Source organism: Bubalus kerabau, chromosome 6 (assembly GCF_029407905.1).
Source record: "Bubalus kerabau isolate K-KA32 ecotype Philippines breed swamp buffalo chromosome 6, PCC_UOA_SB_1v2, whole genome shotgun sequence".
NCBI lineage: Eukaryota > Metazoa > Chordata > Mammalia > Artiodactyla > Bovidae > Bubalus > Bubalus kerabau.
In genome coordinates, this window is record NC_073629.1 from 30,196,242 (window position 1) to 30,218,760 (window position 22,519).

At 47.8% G+C, this 22,519-nt stretch overlaps 1 protein-coding gene across 1 annotated transcript in view; it reads left to right on the plus strand.

Annotated features, from left to right (window-relative positions):
• SYT6 (synaptotagmin 6) overlaps positions 1–16,396 on the plus strand; it is a 66,068-nt gene extending 49,672 nt beyond the window's left edge. The window contains exons 4-7 of the mRNA XM_055584665.1: positions 2,708–2,828; positions 7,529–7,700; positions 8,888–9,038; positions 14,846–16,396. Of these exons, the coding sequence (XP_055440640.1) occupies positions 2,708–2,828; positions 7,529–7,700; positions 8,888–9,038; positions 14,846–14,917 (516 nt within the window). The 3' untranslated portion in view covers positions 14,918–16,396. The remainder of the gene's footprint in view (positions 1–2,707; positions 2,829–7,528; positions 7,701–8,887; positions 9,039–14,845) is intronic.
• The last annotated feature ends 6,123 nt before the right edge of the window (positions 16,397–22,519 follow it).

The following is a 22,519-nucleotide window of genomic DNA, read 5'->3' on the forward strand; positions in this document are numbered from 1 at the left end:
CCTGGTCTATAAAAGTCTGGCCCCAGAGCACTCATTTGACCTCAGCAAGTCACTTAACTTCACCAGTCATTTCCTCCTGCATGCGGTTGGGGTACTAAGATCACCCATCCCACAGGGCTGTGGTGAGACTCACGGAGGCAATTTAGCAAAGGACTTGGCACATGGTACACATGCAATAACCTTGGTTCTTCTTGCTGTTATTGAGGCTGGACGGGTTTCTTGAACACTGGGCAGGATTGCACCTTGGAGGGTTATACGGAAATCAAGGGAGTTGGGGGCCTCCTTGTAGCTCGATGCCTCCTCTAGAGATGGAACGTTCAGCCAGGTGCACTGCTGACCTGACCCCTGCTGCCTGAGGGGACAGTCACGCTCCCCTGTGCCACTTGCCGTGGGCCACTTCCTGTTTCTCTCTCCCTGGCTAGGGGGCTCCGGAGGGAGACTGGACATGCACCTGAGTGAGATGGAGATCCTGGCTCCTTCTTTCCTCCCTCCCTCCCTTCTCTCCCTCCTCCTTTTCCCTATCCCTCCCTCCTTTCCTTCCTCTGCACCAGGTCTTAGTTCTGCCATTTGGGATCTTTAGTGGCAGCATGTAGGATCTAGTTTCCCAACCAAGGATCAAACCCAGGTCCCCTGCATTGGGAGCACAGAGTCTTAGCCACTGGACCACCAAGGAAATCCTCTTGGCGCCTTCTTTTACACCCCTCTAGGCTGCGTGCCTGTTGAGGCGGACAGCACACTCTCCACAAAACATGGAGCCTTTAACAGGATCTCAGTAAATCCAAGTGGAAAGAACAGGTGAAGTTGCAGTCTAAGGTCTAGAGGAGCCAGGGTTACCTTGAGATGTTCCTTAGGTGGGCTGCTATCCTGAGGGTCAGAGTCCAGCTGTGCCTCACACCAGCTGCACAAGCCTGGTCAGGACATTACACCTGAGTTTAACCACTGAGTTCTTGTCTGTGAGATGGAGGGAATAATGACAATACCCACTGCCTTGCACTCACTGTGAGCCTCAAAGGTGGAAATGCCCATCACAGAAGAGCTTCACAGGGCACGGTTCATGGGTTTTGGTCTGGGCTCCATGTACTAGGGTGTGTGGGGGGGTGGGGGGCAGAGGAGGGGGGAGCTCTCCTTACAGTGTGTCCAGCTCTGCCCCAGCCAGACACCACCCTTCCACCCTCACCCCTGCCCCCATACCCCCACCGCTTCTTGTCCAGGAGCTGCTACCCCTGGGATTTGATTTGGGAGTGGGTTGAAAAAGGACAGATCTTGGGCTAGGTGGGGATAGTGCCACCTAGAGGAGTGCATTGGGACCACGTACTCTGGAAGGGGTGGGGGCATTATTCTGCAGGAGGGGCCAAGTGTCAGGAGTCTCTCGGAGTCTCCAGTAGAGGGTGGTTCTTTGAGAGAAGAAGAGACAAAACCCTGGGTGTGATCCTTGACTGCTCTCTTTCTCTGAAGTCACCTCCTCCAGGAGGCCTCCCCAGCCAGCCTGAAATCAGAGCCACCCCAACCCTTGACCTCTTCCTCTTCCACCCTGGATCTGGGGGCTTTAAGGGAGGAAACATCTCTACGTCCTGGAGCCCCACGTCAGCCTCAGAGCCTGGGAGATTTTGCAGTGATAGCACCCTCCTCTGTCAGCTGGGGAACAAGAAGAGGAGGCAGTCCAGCAGAGTGCTGTTTAATTCAACAGTCAGACATGCTTACCGTCTTTGAAGTTTTCCTATTCCCTGTTGCTCAGAAACTTCCCGGGATCCCTGGTCATGATGCTTCTGGGGTCAGAAGAGGCAGCAGGGTATATGCTCCAGGCTGGGTGCATAGCTGAAGCATGACCACACATCAGGACAGAGTGGATCCAAGACCTGGCACAAACCTGGAGTGGCAAGTGTGTATCTTCTTGGTCAGTGCCATGTCCTGAGCAGGTCCTGATTCCCTGTGCTTCCACGCGCAAGCCTGGAAGTTGGAGTGCTAGATGTGTTTCAGGAGAGGCAAGGAAGCTGCCAGAGCTTCCCAGGTGGCGCTAGCAGTAAAGAACCTGCCTGCCAGTGCAGGAGACTCAAGAGAGGAGGGCTCATTCCCTGCAGGAGGGCATGGCAACCCACCCCAGTATTCTTGCCTGGAGCATTCCATGGACAGAGGAGCCTGGAGGGCTATAGTCCATGGGGTCACAAAGAGCCGGACACAACTGAAGGGACACAACTGAAGCACACAAAGAAGCTTCCAAGGCAGAGGGCCTCGTGAAGATTGAGCTGAGAGCGAGAATCAGATATGCTGGGAGAGGGGACCCCTGCTGGCCAGAGTGGGTCTTGTACAGGATACTATCAGGACCACAGGCCAGCAGGGTGGGGAGTCAAGGGCTCACGTGACCAAGAAAGGTAAACTGGAAAATAGGGTTGGGCCCCCAAGGGCTTGGTGGCCTTGAGGGGCTGCAGCCAAAGGGCACAGGTAGGGCAGGTGAGGTCAAAGCAGGAGGGAGAGGACCAGGACCAGAGTCTGATCAGAGCTGAGAAGGAAAGTTGAAAAGGACAGTGTCTGCTGAAGAGCCAATGTCGTTATCACTGCCTTTTATACCCAGTTACTCCCAGGACAGAGGCCAGACCCTCCGGCCTTACAGCACTCTGCCTCGGAGAGCTTCTCCTGGGCTCCGGAGTGGCCCCACGGCTGCACAGGAGCTGTGTGGCCCTCACCTGCCCTCCTGTCTGCTTCTTTGCAGGAAAGTGTGGACTTGGGCGAGATCATGTTCTCCCTCTGCTACCTGCCCACAGCAGGCAGGCTCACCCTCACCGTGATCAAATGCCGGAACCTCAAGGCAATGGACATCACAGGCTACTCAGGTACCTCTCCTCCCCAGGGGCTTGCCATGTGGCCTCCCCATAGTCCCGACTTCAGGATGTGGAGAGATGTTGAGAAAGAAGGGGGAGGAATTGCCGGTATTCTTTGATTGGAGCACAGACCTGCAGGCAAATGGCCTGGCTTTGAATACCAGTTATGGCATTTCCTTGCTGTGTAATGTTTTGGTTTCATGATCTGAACAGAAAAAAAAAAAAAAAAAACAACTTACACAGGTTGCTTTAAGAATAAACAAGTTAATTCATGTAAATGCTTAGAAATGAGCCAGACACCTAATAAGCAGTCAGTTGTTGCTCAGTCGCTCAGTCGTGTCCAACTCTGCGACTGAGCAGTCAGGAGATATTAGCTATTACAATCATTCTTTCTCTTGGAGGATGGAGAGGATAAGAAGCAAATAAATGGGAGGGAAAAATAAGAAGGAAATATCTTTCTAGTTGGTGTGAGGCCTCAGGACTTCTACGGGTTATGTCAAGTTTGAGTGTCTTAAGTGTTTGTTGATCCACGAAGCCCTGCAGCAGCCCTGTAGTGAATCAGAGGAACAGAGTCACTGAAAAGCAAAGTGCATTTGTATTTGAGGTTTTCCTGCAGGGCTCTGGGCCTCTGTCTCAGCACCAGGAGAGCCGCTAGGTACCACAGGAGAGACAAGTGCTGTTCTAGCAACTGAGGAGACGCTTGTTTGGAGGCAGCCTCAGAGCTTGCAGGCTGGACACAGTGTCAGAGGTTTGATCCTTTCCCACGATTCTGCAAGTTGTTGTCATTGTGCAGGGTTTTGGGTTGTAATATAACAGCAGAGTCTCAGGAACCTTCTGCCCCGAGTTGACTCAAATTAGCCCAAGAAGTGGAAGAGGGTGGAGCGTTCCAAGGAGCAGGCACGTAGAATAGCCTGGGCTGCACTCAGATGCAAATGCTTGGTTTGTTTCCCTAAAACTCCCTCCTAAGAGACTCTTCTCCAGATTCTGATTACAAACATAAATCCACTCCAGAGGTGCCTCTGAACTTGGCTGGGAGTATGTGGAAGATTTTCCCTTTCATTCTTTATTTCCTTAGTATAATCACAGTTGCTGCAAAGAAGTGATGATCCAGATGAACACATCTGGGCCCAGACCCAACCTGGTGCAGTTGGAAGAAGGCGAGATATTAGGCTTTGGAAAATGAGGTTTCAGGGAACGGTGGTCAAGAAATGCTGAAGTCAGGTGTATTTGTGGTGGCTTTGAATGCCTCTGCTCCCAGAGCTCTTCTCTACTGCCGCCTCCACGTCTCTGTGCATAACTCACGCCTTCCAGGCTGAAAGCTGCCCCTGAAAGCGCCTGCCCTGATATTTTTCCTTCCACAGAAGCTACCACCACACATCAGAACATGGTGGGGAGCTTGAAGAACCTCTTTCAACATGTACAAGGCTCTTAGACATCAGCAAGCTGGCTTCCTCCAAAAATGCAACTGATTGTAGATTTCATTTTAATAACAAAATAAGTGTGTGCAGGGACAGAAATTCACCAAGGCCTCTCAAAACTGCTGAAGGAAATAGGATTTTGCTGCCCAAGTCCCACTCTGTCTTCTCTGGTGTAATTAAATTGATGTGCTAGAGAGAGAGTGCTTATGGCGAAGCCACCAAGATAATCATGTGGGTTGTTGCACATCAGAGGGTTGGGGGTGAGAGATTTTTCTCATGTCAAGTTCCAACCTCTCTCTCACGATTGCCTCTCTTTTCTACCTGAGTTTGGAATTGGGTATTTTGTTTGTTTTCATTTGGAATCTGGTATTATATCTCAGCTTGATTCTGAAGATTCAGGGGTCCTCTTTTGCTAGGAATTTCCATCTTGTTCACTGATGTAAGCAAGTGTCTGGGACAGTTCATGGAACATCATAAGCATTAAATAAGTATGTATTGAATGATGAATGAATGGGTAACTTTATCAAAGGGTGATATACCTGGGACACTCACCTCCGGGGTCTCTCAAACTCGATCTCCTGTTTTGGAGGATAAGTTTGAGTTTGCCTTCCACCCAGATTGCTTTGCTGTTGGACTAAACTCAGGGGTGCATTTGCCTGTTCTTGATTTATATGACATTGACCTCTAAAACCAAGGATCTTTCTGTTCTCCTTGATCTAAACTAGTCATGAATCAATTCCCTAAGCCTATCCACTGGAACCATGACCATAAAACAGTACAAAATAATCATAAGGATCAGTATCCCCAAAAAGGATGGTGAGTGAGTACACCCACCCATCTCTGCCACATCTAGTCTGCACTACTTTGAATCTAGTGGTTACAAATGTAAACTTTGGAGTCAGACCTAAATTAAAATCTTAGGCAAGTTTCTTAATCTCTCAAATCTCAAATTCTCTATCTGTCAAAGGGGGATAATCATAAATGTTTTATAGGACTGACATTTTAAATGACATGATATACATAAATCTCTCAGCACAATGCCTGGCATATACTAAATGCCGAATTATGATGGCCCTCGTGACAAGGAGGCTGAAACACACTGCTGGCCTTTGTGCCCCTCCCTTAGCTGCATCCTAGGCTACTGGAGAGGACAGGACCTCAAGGTCATTTGGAGCCAGCATTCCACTAGAAGCTCAAGCTTCTGCCCCAGCGCAAACCACCCAGGGAACAGCGCTGTCTCTGTTTAGCCTCTTGGACTATAGTGAGATTATGTGTTCCTTCAAGGGAAATACCCACGGAATTTTATAAATTAGATGTGCCTCACAGGAGTGAATAGAGGTGGGGAAGGAAGCTGAGAATCTCCCAGTTAGTCATCAGGCATTTGCCTAGTGGCCCAGGGGACAGGATTCAATCTCTGGGTCGGGAAGATCCCCTGGAGAAGGAAATGGCAACCCGCTCCAGTATACTTGCCTGGAGAATCCCATGGACAGAGGAGCCTGGCGGGCTACAGTCCATAGGGGTCGCAAGAGTAGGACACAACTGAAGTGACTTGGCGGCACCAGGGGCAGGTGGCTTTGTCAAACATTTCTAAGTCTGGCCGCATGGGCATTTGCTCTGCTGTGGGAGTGTATGGACATAGGCATGGGAGGGGATGAGCAGTCCTTGGCAGCCTCAAGCCTGAAGACACTCTCCAAGGCAACGTTCACACTTGAGCATAGAGGTTGCCATGTCAACAACAGGTCTTGGAAGTAACTTTCCCACTTGTCTGTTTGTACCTGAACACTGTCCAGGGCATATCCATAGAGAACAGAGCCTGAGGACATGAGAAAGCTGTCTCATGGCAGTTCTAGGAACTCCTCCTTCCTTTTTACTGAACATCCTCCTGAAAGAAACCTTGCCAATGGGTTGTCAGACACAGCAGGGTGGTTAAACACCTGGTGGTCTCCCCAGGTCCCCCATGAACCCAGGCACCCCCACGGCTAAGGCACAGATGCTGTTGTCATGTTGGTTAGTCAGCGGCGCACCTGGGCGACTATGGAACTGCCTTTAAGGCTTGAGTTTCTGATCAGGTGTCGAGGTTCTCTGTAGCTTCCCCAAAGCTGTGCACCTCTTCCACCACCTGAACGATTCCCCAGGGAGCGTAAGGTCCTCGTGGGTACTTGGGTGCCCAGGAGTTAGAGTTACATGCCTGTGAATGAGGAGCCAGGGAGCAGGCTGCTGGGCCTGCGCCTCCTGACAGAGCCGCATGAGCCCTGGCTTCTGGGCAAGAAGTTGTCTCAGCACATCAGTGTCTCAAAAGCTGTTATTACCTGTGAGTTGCCCTCCTGTGTCTTGAGCTGTGCAGCATAAATAACGATTATGATGGTGACCGAGACACCTGCACGGTGAGATACAATAGGTGTTGCTTCACTTGGATGAGTAGAAAATTTCAGGGTAGGAAGCTGACCGTGAAATACCCATTCAGAAAACTAAAGAAGAGACAAGGATGGGAGGTGCATGGGAGGTCAGTAAAAAGACATCTCTTTGAGGGCTGGAGAGATTTCAAGATCACACTGAGAAAGGAAATGGCAGCTGGCCACCCCGAGTCCCAGAAGGCGGAGGCACTCAGTCCCCCGGCCATGGCCCCCCCTCCTCCACTGCCAAGAGTGGGCAGGAAACAGTTTCCAGGGGGGCCAAGAGCAGGGTCACTCCTCCCCTCCCTGATGCCGGGTAGAAATGAGCTTGAAGGAGCAATGAGACGCTTAAGCCTGTTGTCAGGTTGGGAGGACCCCACAAGCATCGTGACTGTCGCTGTTCATTTATTCTGTCTTGTGGCTATTCCTTGGGTGTCATCAATTCTATTTTTACCCACTTTATCCTCTGGTTACTAATTCTGACAAGAACCCCTTAGAGAAAAGCCTGCAAGTAGGTAAAAGGAGGAGAGTGCCTTTGTTCAGCTTCAGCACCCTTTGGAGCCAGCCAGCCACCATGGAGCTGAGATTTAGGGTCATGAACTGCGTATCCATGGGCAGGTTTCCTGTCTGATTTTGGGCCAGCTTCCCCATTAGCAAAAGTCCATTAAACACTCTCCTAGAAAGCCTGAGGTCACTAAAGACTCTGTGTTTATGAAGCACAGAGTGTCCACAGAGACAGGTGTGCGACATAAATACGAGGTGGTTTAATTATTTTAACATCTCACTGATACCATCTGAGAACAACAGTAGGTCTGGGGCTCCCAGCCCTCTGCCACACATGGTGCTCGAGGACATCTGCTTAACATGCTCCCTTCCCTTCCCGCTGCCCCCATGGGCACAGATCCATATGTCAAAGTGTCGCTACTCTGTGACGGGCGGAGACTGAAGAAAAAGAAAACCACCATAAAGAAGAACACCCTCAACCCTGTCTACAATGAGGCCATCATCTTTGACATTCCCCCCGAGAACATGGACCAAGTCAGCCTGCTCATCTCTGTTATGGATTATGATCGGTAGGTAAGGTCCTAGGGGGCCGTGATTCCCTGCCCCTCACTCCCACCCCAGTACAGCACAGGGCTCCTTGACCTTGGACCTTGTGCTTCATGTGGCTCAGGCACTCAACAGCCTCAAATCTGGCTCCAGCCAGGGAGGTACAAGAGTTTGAGGAAGAGCATGGGTTTCCAAAGAAGCTCAAGCTTCACTTCCCAGTGGGCTCATTGCCATGAGGGGCTTCCCCACCCATCAATTTCCCTGAATTCACTCCTGACTCTTCCCGTTCCTCCTTCTGGCATCTGTTCTTGAGAACCCCTCCCTCTCCTCTCCACTCCCACTGCTACTTCCACTCCCGCTTGGGGATGTCTATGCAGCCTCCAAACTGACCCCTGCCGTCATCACTCCCTGCCTCAACCCAGCCACACCTTCCTAAAAGATCACTTTGTTCTGGGGCCTGCCCTTCTCAAGAACCATCAATGGCTCCTGTTGTCCAAGTTCTTCCCCTGAGCTCTCAAGACCGTCCAGATCTGGACCCAGGGTATCCATCCAACTTGATTTCACTCACCTTGTATGAGTTTTTTCTCTTCCACTTTTCAAATCCTGCTCTCCTGTCAAGGCTGGCTCAAACAGATTCTCCAACTATTCCAGCCACTGTGCCTCCTTCTCTCCAGTTGTCACTTTGCTTGAAGGAGGGAAAAAAAAAAAAACAAAAAAAACATGCAGTGAAGCCTCAATCCAGGATCTTTAGCACAAGCTCTCAAGGCATAGTAGGTGCTTGGTGAACAAATGTGAGTGATGATTGATGCTCTTGCTGAGTGAATAAATCAAATCATAGCCGCTGGGTGTGGAGACATGGTACTCAGAGCAGGTTGATTTATTTCCAAATAGCGCTGATGTCTCAAGCACTCGCTGAGTCAAATAAAGGAAGAGACTTAAACTCCCACTCCCCAAAGTCAAGCCATCTGCCCACCATTCCTGAGATTCCAAACAAGGTTAGAACTTTTTGCTCATCTGTCTGTGTCCAAAGTCCATCCAAGGAGGCCGGGGAATGTCTCACTGCAGCTGGCACCCTGAGGCCCTGCCAAGCATCTGTTTAAAGAGCTCAGTACTCTGAATTAGACCAGCAGTGTTGAGGCCCAGACTGCGGGAGCTCCCTTTCTCAGAGCATGTCTGGTCACCGATGCCAGGCCCTCTGTTTCTCCCTTAGAGTGGGTCACAACGAGATCATTGGAGTCTGTCGTGTGGGGATCAACGCTGAAGGCCTGGGAAGGGACCACTGGAATGAGATGCTGGCGTACCCACGGAAGCCCATCGCACACTGGCACTCCTTGGTGGAGGTAAAGAAATCCTTCAAAGAGGTGGGTGAGGTCGCGCTTGGCCCTCGGCATGTTTGCTGCATGGCAGCGCGGGCTAGAGAATGGCAGTCGGCTGCTGCGAGACCTCGCCTTTGTGGGTCCTTGGTGGGGGTGGAGGTGGCTGGGTGCGGGGAGGCACACGCTTTTCACCCAGAGTGTAACAGGCAGGAAGGAAATGGAGGAAGACGGTGGGAACCTGCTTGACAAGAAGGCTTTGATGTGGAGTATACCGAAAGCGACCCTGAGTCCTAAATGGAAAATAAAAACTTGAAGGAAGCCTGGCCAGCTGCTCACCATGCCAGGCCAGGAATGCTTTCACAGAGCCCCTGAGCCAAGTCAGCCCTTTCAGAGAGAGCCCCAAGAGGGTGAGCTCAGAACCTGGCAGAAAATCCCACCCCTGTCCAAGCAGTAAGTTCCCTGAGGCTCTAGCCAGGCCGTCCTGCAGCGGTTTTCACTGTGTGGATGGAACTGGCCAGAGAGAGGATGCCGCTCTCATGAATGTGGGTTCTCCCCACTGCTGGAGAAGAGAGTGTGGCTTCAAGGACCCACTTGCCAGCCAGGTCCTAACAGAGATGTAATGGACACAGCACTGCCTGGAAGTCCCAAAATGGGCTCCAGGCCTGGCCCTTCACTTGCTGCATAATCCTGAGCTAGTTATTTCTTTCTCGACTGCAAAGAAAATGTTCCTTCCAGTGACGCCTACAATCTGCCCCACCTCCACCAAACTCCACCAGTTTAAGATCCTGCCATTTATCACCTCGATGGTCCCTTGGCCTTTTTTTTTTTTTCTTAAATGGGTTGGAACATGGGTTGGGGTGGCCAAAGCCTATGGGCAGGAGTTTAAAACTTTGAGAAAAGTTTTAAACCTCATTTTGAGTCTTTCAGACTCGAGTCCATAACCTAGAAAGCGAGATGATCATTCACTCATTTTATTAGCAATAGGTTTCAAGCGAGGAAGTCTCAAGAGTTGTATAAAAATTGGAAAATCTACTAATAAAAAAGTAAACCACATGGCCCCTCAGCTTAAAAGCAGAATCTCCTTAAAAACAAAATATCTCCTTCCCCATGTTCTGTGACACAGAAAAGGTATGGGCATAAAACCCAGAGAAGCTCAGCTCCCTTTCCTGCTCAGGGTGGTCAAGCCTGTTTCCAGCAGCACTTGTTGTTCAGTCGTCAAGTCGTGTCAACTCTTTTTGACTCCATGGGCTGTAGGCCTACCTGTCCCTCAGCATCTCTTGGAGTTGGCCTAAGTTCATGTCCATTGAGTCGGTGATGCCATCCAACTATCTCATCCTCTGTCACCGCTTCTGCTCCTGCCCTCAATCTTTCCCAGCATCAGGGTCTTTTCCAATGAGTCAGCTCTTTGCATCAGGTGGCCAAAGTATTAGAGCTTCAGCATCAGTCCTTCCAATGAATATTCAGGGTTGATTTCCTTTAGGATTGACTGATGTGATCTCATTGCTGTCCAAGGGACTCTCAAGAGTCTTCTCCAGCACAATTCAAAAGCATCAATTCTTCGGTGCTCCAGCAGCATGAAAGCTCACATTTCCGTCTCCTGGTTGCCTGGATTTTACCACAGCTCTGGAGCTTTATTGAGGGAGGCCAGCTCTTGGGCCCTCCTGCTTTCCCAGAAGGCCCTCTCTGCAAAGTGTGGGTAAGGTACCCACAATCAGCCTCCCCCTACACATGAGCCTCCAGTGGGAAGCCAGCACCTCACTGACCTTGGTGTTTAGTCAATCTAGGGAGGGGGTGTGGCAACTGTCCTCCCCCTTTAAAATCCTTTGGATATATTTAATGATAGAGTAGGTACACTAAAATGCTCAGGAAGGCATAGAGGCAGGGGTAAGGAATGGGAGCTGAGAGGTCTCAGGCACCTCACTGCCCCACCTGGTCTTCAGTTTCCTGGTTGGTAAAATGAAGAGGTGAGCTTTTCCCATCTCAGCTTGTCTAAGAAACTCTGACCTAAAATGACTGGGCGAAGAGTGAACCCACATCTTGTATCACCTTTCTAACCTTGAAGATGCAACAACCCATTGCTGTTACTGGGTTAGTCTGTCCACATGAACTGGAATAACCAGTCAGTGGTGGCTGGAGTTGGAAGTGGGGTGCAGGGGAGTACAGTGGAGCTGGGACTCAGCCCCAGAATCGTTTTCCATAATGAATACAACCTAATTAAGCCAAATAATTGATTTGAAGCCCTGTTTCTTTGAGAACTCTGACTCCCTGGTCCAGACTACAAAAGAAAGATAAAGTAGAACCAAGCCCTTGAAAATGAATATTTGATGAGACAGCAAAGGGAAAGCAACAGTATATGGAAAACGAAAAGAGAATAAATTGATTCATATCCTTTGGGTTTACTTTTTTATTGACCTCACACACCAGGTTCCCGAGACTGCCCATCCCCAACTCCCCAGCCTTCCATTTTCTGCTCAGCTGATCATGTCTCTGTATGAAGAAGCTGAGAATGGCGTTCATCTTGGCAACTTAGGATTTCTTCAGTACACATTTATAAAAATGCGTGCCTATGCTTTTAGCCCCCATAGTTGAAGTCCCTTTATAAAGATGCATTAAAAACCCACCAGGATAATATAAAGTAAGCCTTTTTTGTGTTCATGTGATGCGTTGTACTTGAATATTTATCATCTCAATCATCCTTAGAGTTTACATCCTGTCTCCTTTTTGGTCCTGTTCTGGACATTGAGCAAGAACCTGGCTGCTGGAACTTGTTTCTCCCGTTTGTGTAATACACTGAAAAAAAACCCAAAACCTTCTTCTCCCACCCCCAGGGAGATGAATGGCATCATATCTAGAAAGCACTGTATTTATATTACCCCATTCTTAGAGGGGTGTCAAGCTCTGTGATCATTGCTTTTTTATTAACGAGAACAGAGGGCACCATACTTACTTGTTTGGGGTTTTTAAAATCAGGTTGAGGGAACAAATTAACTGAAAAGGTATTTTTCCCTGCTGGGATTCTTTTTCATGAATAAAAATTGATTAAGCCCCAGCGAACCACCTTTGCCCTGCAGCGGCTGTGGCCACTCGCCTCTCAGCCCTGCTGCCCAGCGCTGCGTGCCATCGCTGCCCCCGCACACAGAGCCCAGGTTGGCCAGCCGCCTTCTCCAAGGCGTTTTACTGTGAAGGGACAAACCCAAACCGCCTGCCAGGGATGGGACCTATCTGTGGGAACCTGACCCATTTCAGGACAATAAAATATCTCACTGGACCGCAGCCACCCTGGACTAATCACCTTCCTTGGTGTGCTGGGGACCAGTTCTCTGCTATTTCAAAGCCGCCACAATCAGCCTGCCAGGAATCATTCACCTTTCCATTGTCCGTGAACCCCATCTCCTCCCTGTTTATCTTCACAGGAAAAATCAGAGGCTGGCAGGGGAGCCAGCGTGCCTCCTTCATTTGTTCTGGATAAACAATTATGCTCTGTGTGACTTCTCTTTGAGCTATTATGTAAAGGGAGAAAGAAATACTCCATGTGGCCATTTCGTTTTTTCTCCTGTGGACTGGCCTATCCATCAGGTTGTTTAAGTGGCATGCTTACTCGGGGAGAAGCCAGTAATTGGCCGTGTACCTTTCACTGACGTTAAAAGTAACGTTAAAGGTTGTAACAAAAAAAAGGAGAATTTCTAAAATGAAGGTCTATTCAATGAAAGCATTGGTAACCGTCTTTTGGCACCTTCTGGTTAAGAACTCTTGAGTCAGAAGTCACAGTGGGCTCAACAACCAGGCATTTATTTATCTAAAATATTTCACCAGGGAAACCCTCGGTTGTGATTTCATTCACGTGGATGCTGCAAGCAGAGAGACTGCCACCTGGAGTTAGGAGTAAGTACCTGGTGTGGACCCAAAGAGGTTAGGTTTCTTATTCCATCGTGTGTCTCCTTCTCCTGGTGTGTCCAGGTGGGAAGGCGGCTGCAGGATGGAGTGGAGGGAACACTGAGTGTGGAGTTAGTAGACCTGATTTCAGATCCTAGTTCTGCTCCTGACTGGCTCTGTTGGCTTCCTCTGCATCTTTGTTTTCTTATCTGCAAGAACAAAAGAGCCAGGGCGATCTCCCAGCCGGTCTCTGGGTCCCGCATGCTAAGATAGCTCAGGCTCAGGTCACTAATGATGGTCGTCAGTACCTCCAGACCAGCCTTTTTTGGTTAGTTGTAAAGATCTGCAGGTTGGCCTGTCCAGGGTTACAAAGGGACCATGAAGAACTGAGCCTGGGGACTGAAAGAGAGGATTTCCTTCAATCTGGAAACATGAAGGTGATCAGTAGGCCTGGGTCTCAACTCTGTGTTGTGGGCTCCCACGGGAGATGCTGGCTGGGATGGTCTGATTCTTAAATGGCTCAACTCTGTCTAGAAAGGCTGTGTTGTGAGCTGGGGGTTGGAGGCGGGACCTTGTCCTTCTCCATTCCACCCCTACACACTGCACAAAGGCATAGTCCACTTCTCCTCAGCCCTGTTACTCCACATGGAGACCCAGAAAGCCCGAGAAAAGCAGAAGGGGCTGAGCTTCAGGTTCAGAAAGGCCATCTCAGGACTTCCCTGGTGGTCCAGTGCTCAAGACTCTGATCTCCCACTGCAGGGGCTACGGGTTCGATCCCCAGTCAGGGAACTAAGATCTTGCATGCCACATGGTACAGCTGGAAAGACAGAAACGCCATCTCACCCGCCTGCCTAAGTTCTCTCCCTGGAGTCTTGTCCTGTGTTTCCTCTGCTCCCAGACAGGATGGAGTATGCAGTGGACATTGACTCACTTTGAAGTTATGCAGCAGGTCTAGAATATTCACAGGGTCAGATCCTTGCCCAGAAAGCATTGCTCCAGCTCTGCCGGGCTTTGAAGTGTAAAGAAGGGTTCAGTGACCAAGTGTGGGTCATCCACTCTCAGTCCTCTCTTCCCTCCATTACGCCTCATTATATCACCATCTTCACAGGGGTGAGAATTGGGCTGAGGGGTGGCAGCCTGTGAGACAGGACAGTAAGAGGGGAAAAGGTGGGGGTACCCAAAAGGGGCGGCAGCCGCCATCCCCTCCTGCCTCCTACCTCTTCACAAGTCGAGTGTAAAGCCCCCCAGGAAGCACAGAGCCTGAAGAGGAGAGGCCGGCGCTGAAGCAAGATCAGAGTTTTAGCTGTACTAACAGCTCCCAGACAAATTGCTAATAATTCATGATTGTGGCTTCTTGGCAATAAGGGCACACTCTGCAGACGGCCTCTTCTGCTGCTAACAAAATCTGATTTTCAGTGTGAAAAATGGCTGAAGCATTCAGAAATGGTCCAGTCATAGCACCTCATTAACACACACACACACACACTCCACACGCTAAAGAAAGCTTTCATTATCTCTACAGCAAGTCTTTTTTAAAAATCAGGTCTTCCAGGCTGTTTTCTTTCTTTCTTTTTTTAATTTTTATTGAGGTATAGTAGCTTTACATTGTTGTATTAGTTTCTGCTGTGCAGAAAAGTGAATCAGCTATACGTATACACAATCTCCTCTTTTTTGGATTTCCTTCCCATTTAGGTCACCACAGAACACTGAGTAGAGTTCTCTGAGCTCTACAATAGGTTCTCGTTATTTGTCTATTTTATACATAATATCAATAGTGTGTATATGTCAATCCCAATCTCCCAATTCATCTCCCTGCCCTAAAGCTGTTTTCCTTGTTTTTGCATGGCTAACAGCAAAATTCACAAAAGCTTACAAAAAGCTGGAGAAAAGTGGATTCAGTGCATGGGCCAGATGAGTTTGACAAGTTGAGATACACATTCCCTTGGCATTGGCTAAGTGCTTTTTCCCCCTCTTCACAGTGGCAAGGCCGAGCCGCCAGCTTCGACAGCGAGAGTTCGTGCCCGTCTCCGAAACCACCTCCGACACCATGAGCTGCACCGCGGCAGCCAGGCTACACAAACGAGACTCAGCAGCGTTCTTTTTGCACTTGTTCAACCGTCTAAACACAGTGTTGAGCCGCAGCGGCAGCGGGGGCAGCACGCCTCTCACTCCAGGGTCTTAGCTGCCCCTGAGTCAGTCAAGGCCGAGACACTTGTCGTGTGGTCCGAGCTGTCTTAGTCTTTTCTGTCTCCCAAGGTGATGTTTTCATGGTTTTTTCACTTTTTATGGATCTGCTGTCAAGAAGAAAAGAAGAGAAAAACAAAGAGGGGAGAGCCCAGATGTTGGTTCTATTAAATACAATGTAAAATAGTCGTCTTTGGTGGGAAGGTGGTCTGAATTTCTGAAATTTTGTGTCTCCACCGAGCTCCATAACCCCGGAGGAGAAGGATGAGCAATGGCTGCTTTGATCAGTGGCCCGCAGGAAGCTGCAGACCTGGCCAAGAGCCTTTACAAAAGTGACTTATGACTCTTAGAAGCTCTTTGCTGATGTGACATAAACCAGGGTGCAGACTCCTGGTCCCAGGTTGAAATCACGAGCACTGTGAGCCTTCAACTGGTTGGTCGTGCAGGGCTCCTGGCTCCCCGTCCTTGTGAACTTTCCTCCTGAATTGAACATGACTCGATCCCTCATGGGAGCTGAGTTGCTTTCGTTAGGAACGGTTCTGTGGAAACAAAACATGCCATATGTTTTCTGGCGCACCACAGTTAATGACCACATTTGTTTGAAAACAGAATCTTTGTTCTCAAAAATAACCTTCGTTGTTAACAAAAAAAAAGGAAGCTCATATGTTCTGGAATGATTTCTGCGTTATACATGGCTTTCTAATTCCATGACGTATTAAGCAGCTGTTTAAAATGCCTAAACAGATCAAAGAAAAACCTACATAAAATGTTCTTTTCTGAATGGGGAGTTTTGAAATCCAAGTAATAGGTGGAGTGTATCTTTCTATGAAGAGTACCTTCTTGATTGAAACCAAGTCAGCTTAAGTCTATTTCAGCCACCTTGACTCTGGGACAATGTTCATCTTAAACTTTAGTTCTATAAATTATTAAGTATTTCAGTGTTTGTTTGTTTCAGTGGTAGTGAAGGATTTTTTCTTTTTCTTTAAATCTCTAGGTCAAATTCAGTTTAGGAAAAAAGTATGTTTGAACTATTCTGTATTGTAATCGTACATTTCTGTTAAGTTAATTAGTGGCCTTCCCACCAACCCCCTAGAACTAGGTTGATTTGCTCCTTCAGTCTGGTAAATGCGCGGGTGGGTCTTCACTTCTGTGTATAGCTGAGAAATGCCAGTTTCTAGAGCTGTGTGTGTAACTTGCAAGAGGCAGGTCTGCTGAAGAAGTGCTTCTTTCAACAATGGAAGGTCAAGAATGTAAAAACTGTTCACACATCTTGTGTCTTACTCTTTATATGTGACACATGCTTTAGGAGCAGCAACTCAATAAAGCTACCCTTGTTTTAAGTCAAATTATCAGATTTCTGTGTTGATATAACTTTGAGTAGTGTCTTTTAATCCTCAAGATGACCAAATTGGGCAGGAGGTAACAAGATATTGTGGCAAAAGAGGTTTTCAGCTTTAAAAAATGTAGATAAACCCAGAATTCACCCTGTACTGAGCTTTAGCCTAGGGCTAATGTGGCACTGATATAAAGACAAGTTTTCTCCCCAAATGTCTTGTGATTGATAGGCCTTCTCAGTCAAGTCATCTTGCGGCTGGATTCTCTTGAGAGTAAGGAAAAACTCAAGGTCATGAAAAGACTTCCAACAGGCCATGAGCTTCATTCCTGACTCTAGAATGATCCCATCAAGATGGCCATTTCAATCATTAGGCAGATGCTACAAGTCCTGAAACAATGAAGGGGGCAGCAGGCTTCCTGAGTCAGGAGCCCAGAAATTAATGTGAAGGGGTCCTTCTAGAAGTGAACTCGAAATGCACATGCAAATATCCATCATCTTCAAACCTGGAAGCAGATGAGAATGCTGCCTTAGAGTGGTTCTTTCTTGGAGAAGGGAGTGTGATCAGTGTGAATCAGGGAAGAGTTACTGCTCTTAGATGTTCCTTTTATGTCTAAGCAACTGTCTCACATGAGTGAGCCTCCCAGTGCCTTTGGAGCTGCTCCCCGAGCAGCTTACGGTCAGCCTCCACACCACCCTGACCAACTGCTACCACTCCTGCTCCAGCAGTCTTGGTAAATGTCTGTAGGCTGGGAAGCCCACCCCAGGGAGGCTCTCAGCTCTGGAACCCCATCCCCAGCATCCTCAAGGGAGACCAGTACTCAACCCAAAGCGTGAATTTATGCCAATTTCATTGTCTACCCTGATCTTTCTCCCTCACAGATGAGAATACAATGATTACAAGTTGTAGAATGACATGAAATACAAGGTTGATTCATTTGTCAGCTTCCTCTGCTAGGAGAAATGTCTTTCTTGGGTTGGTGATGTGAGCTTTGCTGAAGTCATGATGCGTGCGTGCATGCATGCTCAGTCACTTCAGTCATGTCCAACTCTTGCAACCCCATGGACTGTAGCCCACCAGGCTCCTCTGTCCATGGGGTCATTCTTGACTCTAGAATGATCCCATCAAGATGGCCATTTCAATCATTAGGCAGATGCTGCAAGTCCTGCAACTATGAAGGGGGCAGTGGGCTTCCTGGGTCAGGAGCCCAGAAATTTATGTGAGGGGGTCCTTCTAGAAGTGAGCTCAAAATGCACATGCAACTGTCCATCACCTTTAAACCTGGAGGCAGATGAGGATGCTGCCTTAGAGCAGTTCCTTCTTGGAGAAGGGAGTGTGATCAGTGTGAATCAGACAAGAATACTGGCGTAGGTTGTCATGCCCTCCTCCAGGAATCTTCCCAACCCAGGGATTGAACCCGCATCTCCTGTGTCTCCTGCATTGGCAGGCAGTTCTTTACCACTAGTGCTACCTGGGAAGCCCCAAAGTCACGATAACCAGGGCCTTTTGCATATCAGTTTTGTTTTTTTTTTTTTAATGCAAAAATGAAAGTGAAAGTCAGTCGTGTCCGACTCTTTACCCCATGAACTATACAGTCCGTGGAATTCTCCAGGCCAGAATACTGGAGTGGGTAGCCTTTCCCTTCTCCAGGAGATCTTCCCAACCCAGGGATCAAATCCAGGTCTCCCGAGTTGCAGGTGAATTCTTTACCAGCTGAGCCACAAAGGAAGCCCAAGAATACTGGAGTGGATAGCGTATCCCTTCTCCACCCAGGAATCGAACTGGGGTCTCCTGCAGGCGGATTGTTTACCAATTGAGCTATCAGGGAAGCCCTTTAAATGCTAAGTTCCTTTTATTGAACAGTATTTCCAGGCTGAAGAATGCCTCTCCCCTCCTCTCCCCTTATCCTCAGGATGTTAATTAATTGCATTGTCATTTAAAAAATTATTGTTAATTACTGCTTTGTGTCTTCCCACCCCTGTCACAGCCTGGAGTTTTTATTCAATTAAATCTCTCTCTTGCCCATTTCTCTTGTCATTGTACATTCCTGAGGTTTAGCAGTCAGCACACATACAGGATACTGCAAAGCTTTTACTTTTAATCTCTGTTTCACATAGGTAACCCACTTCCCTTCAATCAAGGTACAGCAAAGGACTTTTTTGTTTTTTATTCTGCCTGAGGAATACCTGCATGCCCTGGAAGGCTGGAATCCACCTGGAGTTTTGTCAGACTTGTAGCTCACATAGCATTTGGTACATGGGGCTCTGCTGTTTCCTCAGCTCTTTGGCTCAACAAGCAGCCCCTCCAGATGCTGAAGCTTCTCCAGGGAAGCGGATCACACACTCATATGGGGAAAGTGTGGTGCTTTCATCTACTTTGCAATACTTGATGAGAAAATCCTGTTGGAGACTCAAAATTTAAAAAAAAAAACAAAAAAAACTTAATGGAATAGCCTCTCTGCTCACCCCCAGCTTTTAATTAATTTAGAAAGCAGCCCATAGAGTGGAAAGTTCTCTCCCTTCCTGCACATCTGCATCTAAATTACTGGCACTCCACAATGAGATGCCACCAAGGGAGCTGAACTGCTGAGAGAAGCACTCTGCTGCCCAAAGAGGCAGCTTCCTCTTGCTTCTGCCTTCCCATCAGATCACCCGCCAGCCACCGGCATCTGATGATGTGCTAGTCACATCTAGAGCAGATCAACCATCAGGGTAAATGGGTTGGGCTGGCTGGGCTGGGTTATACAATAGCAACAGCCTACATATTTCAGCGACTGCAAACAACAAAGGCTTATTTCTCACTCAAGCTTAATGTTCATCACAGAGGTCCTGTTCATGGGATTGATTCAGGGGAACCCAGGGTAACAAAGCGGCCAACGCCTTAGACAGTGCCAGTTGCCATGTCTTAGGGTAAAAAGCACGCGGAAGGGTCTCATCCTGGGTTCAGTGCTCTGGCTTAAAAGGAACACATCACTTTCCTTCACAGTTCATTGCCCAGAACTATTCGTGTGGCCTCCAAAACATTAGGGGTTCAAGCAACCAGAGGAAGAGGAAGTAGAAATATTTGATCATCAGCATGTGGGAAGACCACAGTGAACTTCGCAGACCCATGAAGGGTGACAGCCACTGAAGGATTGATTCAGAGACACTAATAAAGGGAAACTGTAGTCTATTCAGTTTTGCATGAAATCAAGAACTGTACCTCAAGTCTTGCAGATGTATGTTGGGCCACAAAACTGTGCTAGCCTCAGACTTAAATCTTGCCCACAATAAACTTTCTAGTCTAGTAAGTTGATAACATAAGTAACTCTTAGTCCACGGTAGAAAGTGGTCAGTACAGGGAGGGAGGTGAAATAAAAGACTACGGAAGTACAAAAAAGAATAACATAGCTCTGCAGATTGAGTGGCAGCTCAAGGAATGAGGCGCCCTTGATCTAGGATGGGTAGGACTGGCAGATGTGGAAGTTGTGAGGAGGAGGCAGATTCCAGACTGAGGAGTCTACACAGGTAAAGAGCCAGAGCAGTGGAAGTCCCAGGGCTGCCACACAGCCTGCATCTAGGGGAGATAAGGAGCCCCTGAACACAATGCCCCCCTTGCTTGCATTGTCTGCCCAGGCAGGATGCTGGACTGCTCTCCCAAGGAGTACTTCTTTCCCCTGCCCTGGCCCTTGCCTAGTTCTTGCCAGCCGCCTCCCTTGGGAAATGGACCTGCTGCCCCTCCCCTCTCCATTTCAGGCTTGACTTCTGCTCCCAAAAGGGCTGATCACCTGGAACTTCAAGACTCGCCTGAATCTGAGACTTGGTCCAACTGTCACACCTCATCCACTTACCCAGCCTCACCTCCTAAGGTTATTACTCAGCCACAAGCCACTCTGTTTAGTCGCTCAGTCATGTCCAACTCTTTGCGACCCCTGACTATAGCCCACCAGGCTCTTCGGTCCATGTGATTTCCCAGGCAAGAATATTGGAGTGAGTTGCCATTTCCTTCTCCAACAAGCCACTTGGGACTTCACAATTTGTCCTGTGTCCTGCTCTGCTCCTCTTTGGAGTAAGCCCTATCCAAGTGTCTGATCTTCTACTAGAGGGAACAGGACTGGCTTTCCTCTGGCTAGGTCACAGCTGCACCCCCAGCACGGATGTGGCAGGCCCACAGGGAGAGACTCACGAGTGGACTTAGGGCTGGGCTAGCATAGACAGTGCACAGGGAAAAAAGGGCACCTGTGCAGGATGTGATGCTCACAGATAGAAAACACCACGGTGCTGATAGCTGAGCAGATCTGAAAGAAGGGAGAGGGACACGGGACTCAAAGTTGTTGGTCTTACACTTGAGGCACCAGAAAAATGATGGCGCCTTCCATGGAAACCAGAAACTCAGCAGAACAAGGGATAAACTGATGAGTCCAGTTGGAGCCCACCTGAGTTTGAGATGCTGGAGGACTGTCTAGCAGACAGCTGCAGTCAACATGTAGCTTGGCAGAGAGGTCAGGCATGAGATGTTAATTTATAGAAAGCTCACACACCAAAATGAGATGAGAAAACAGAAGGCTGACGCTGCCATGCCAATACAAGCAGCAAAGGAGAATCTCAGAGAGAGGTTCTTCAGGACCCATTAACATTTAGAGGTCAAGGAGAATGGAAGCGATGTGAATAATAATGGAGGTGTGCCTAAGCGAAGCTGATCGATGAAAATGTTAATGAACAAAAACATCAATCAAGGGATTCATAAAATGATTCTTCACAACAAATTAATCCAAAATGCTTTAATGTAACTTGACACCCATCTATTTCACCCTATCCTTTTCCCCCACCTCGGCTATGCTCTTGCCTTTTTTTTAAAAATTATAGTGAAGTCAGTCCTGGGTATTCATTGGAAGGACTGATCCTGAGGCTGAAACTCCAATACTCTGGCCACCTCATGCGAAGAGTTGACTCATTGGAAAAGACTCTGATGCTGGGAAGGATTGGGGGCAGGAGGAGAAGGGGACGACAGAGGATGAGATGGTTGGATGGCATCACTGACTCGATGGATGTGAGTCTGAGTGAACTCCGGGAGTTGGTGATGGACAGGGAGGCCTGGCGTGCTGCGATTCATGGGGTCGCAAAGAGTCGGACATGACTGAGCAACTGAACTGAACTGAACTGAAAATATACATATCATAAAATTTACCATTTTAACTATATTTAAGTGTCCATCTCAGTGGTTTAAATAAATTCACATTTTTGTGCAACTATCACTAGTATCCATCCATAGAGCTTTTTCGTCTTGCAAAACTGAAACTCTTTACCTGTTACCCAGCAGCCCCCATTTCCTCCTCTCTCCAGCCCCCGGCAATCATAATTCTGATTTCTGTCTGTAAATTTGACTACTCTAGGCACCTCATAAGAGTGGAATCGTATGATGTTTATTCTTTTGTGTCTGGATTATTCCACTTAGCATAATGTCTTGAAGGTTCATCCATGTTACGTGTCAGAATTTCCTTCCTTTTTAAGGCTAATAGTCCATTGTGTGTATGTACCACATTTTGTTTTCCCTTCATCCGTCGTGGACATTTCACCATTTGCTCTTGGAATAATGCTGCTGTGAGTACAGGTACACAAGTATCTCTTCATGATTTCAATTTTGAGGAGGCATATACCCAGAAGTGGAATTGCTGAACCTTGATAAATTCTATTTTTAATATTTTAAGGAACCGTCATAATATTTTCCATAGCAGCTGCATCATTTTATACAAGCAGTGCACAAAGATTCCAATTTCTCTATATCATCAACAATACTTGTTATCTTTTGATTTTTTTGATGTTAGGCATCCTAATAGATATGAAGCGATGTCTTGTTGTGGTTTTGATTTGCATTTTCCTAATGATTAGTGATGTTGAGCATCTTTTCAAGTGCTTATTGGCTGGCTGTATTTCCTCATTGGAAAAATGTCAATTCAAGTCCTTTGGTTACTTTTGAATTTTTGCTGTTGTTATTGTTAAGAGTTCTTTATGTATTCAATATATTAATCCCTTATCAGATTTATGATTTGCAAATATTGTCTCCCATTCTGTGGGCTGTCTTTTTACTCTGTTGATCATGTCCTTTTGATGAACAAGTTTTTAATTTTGATGTCCAACTTGTCTTTTTCTTCTGTTA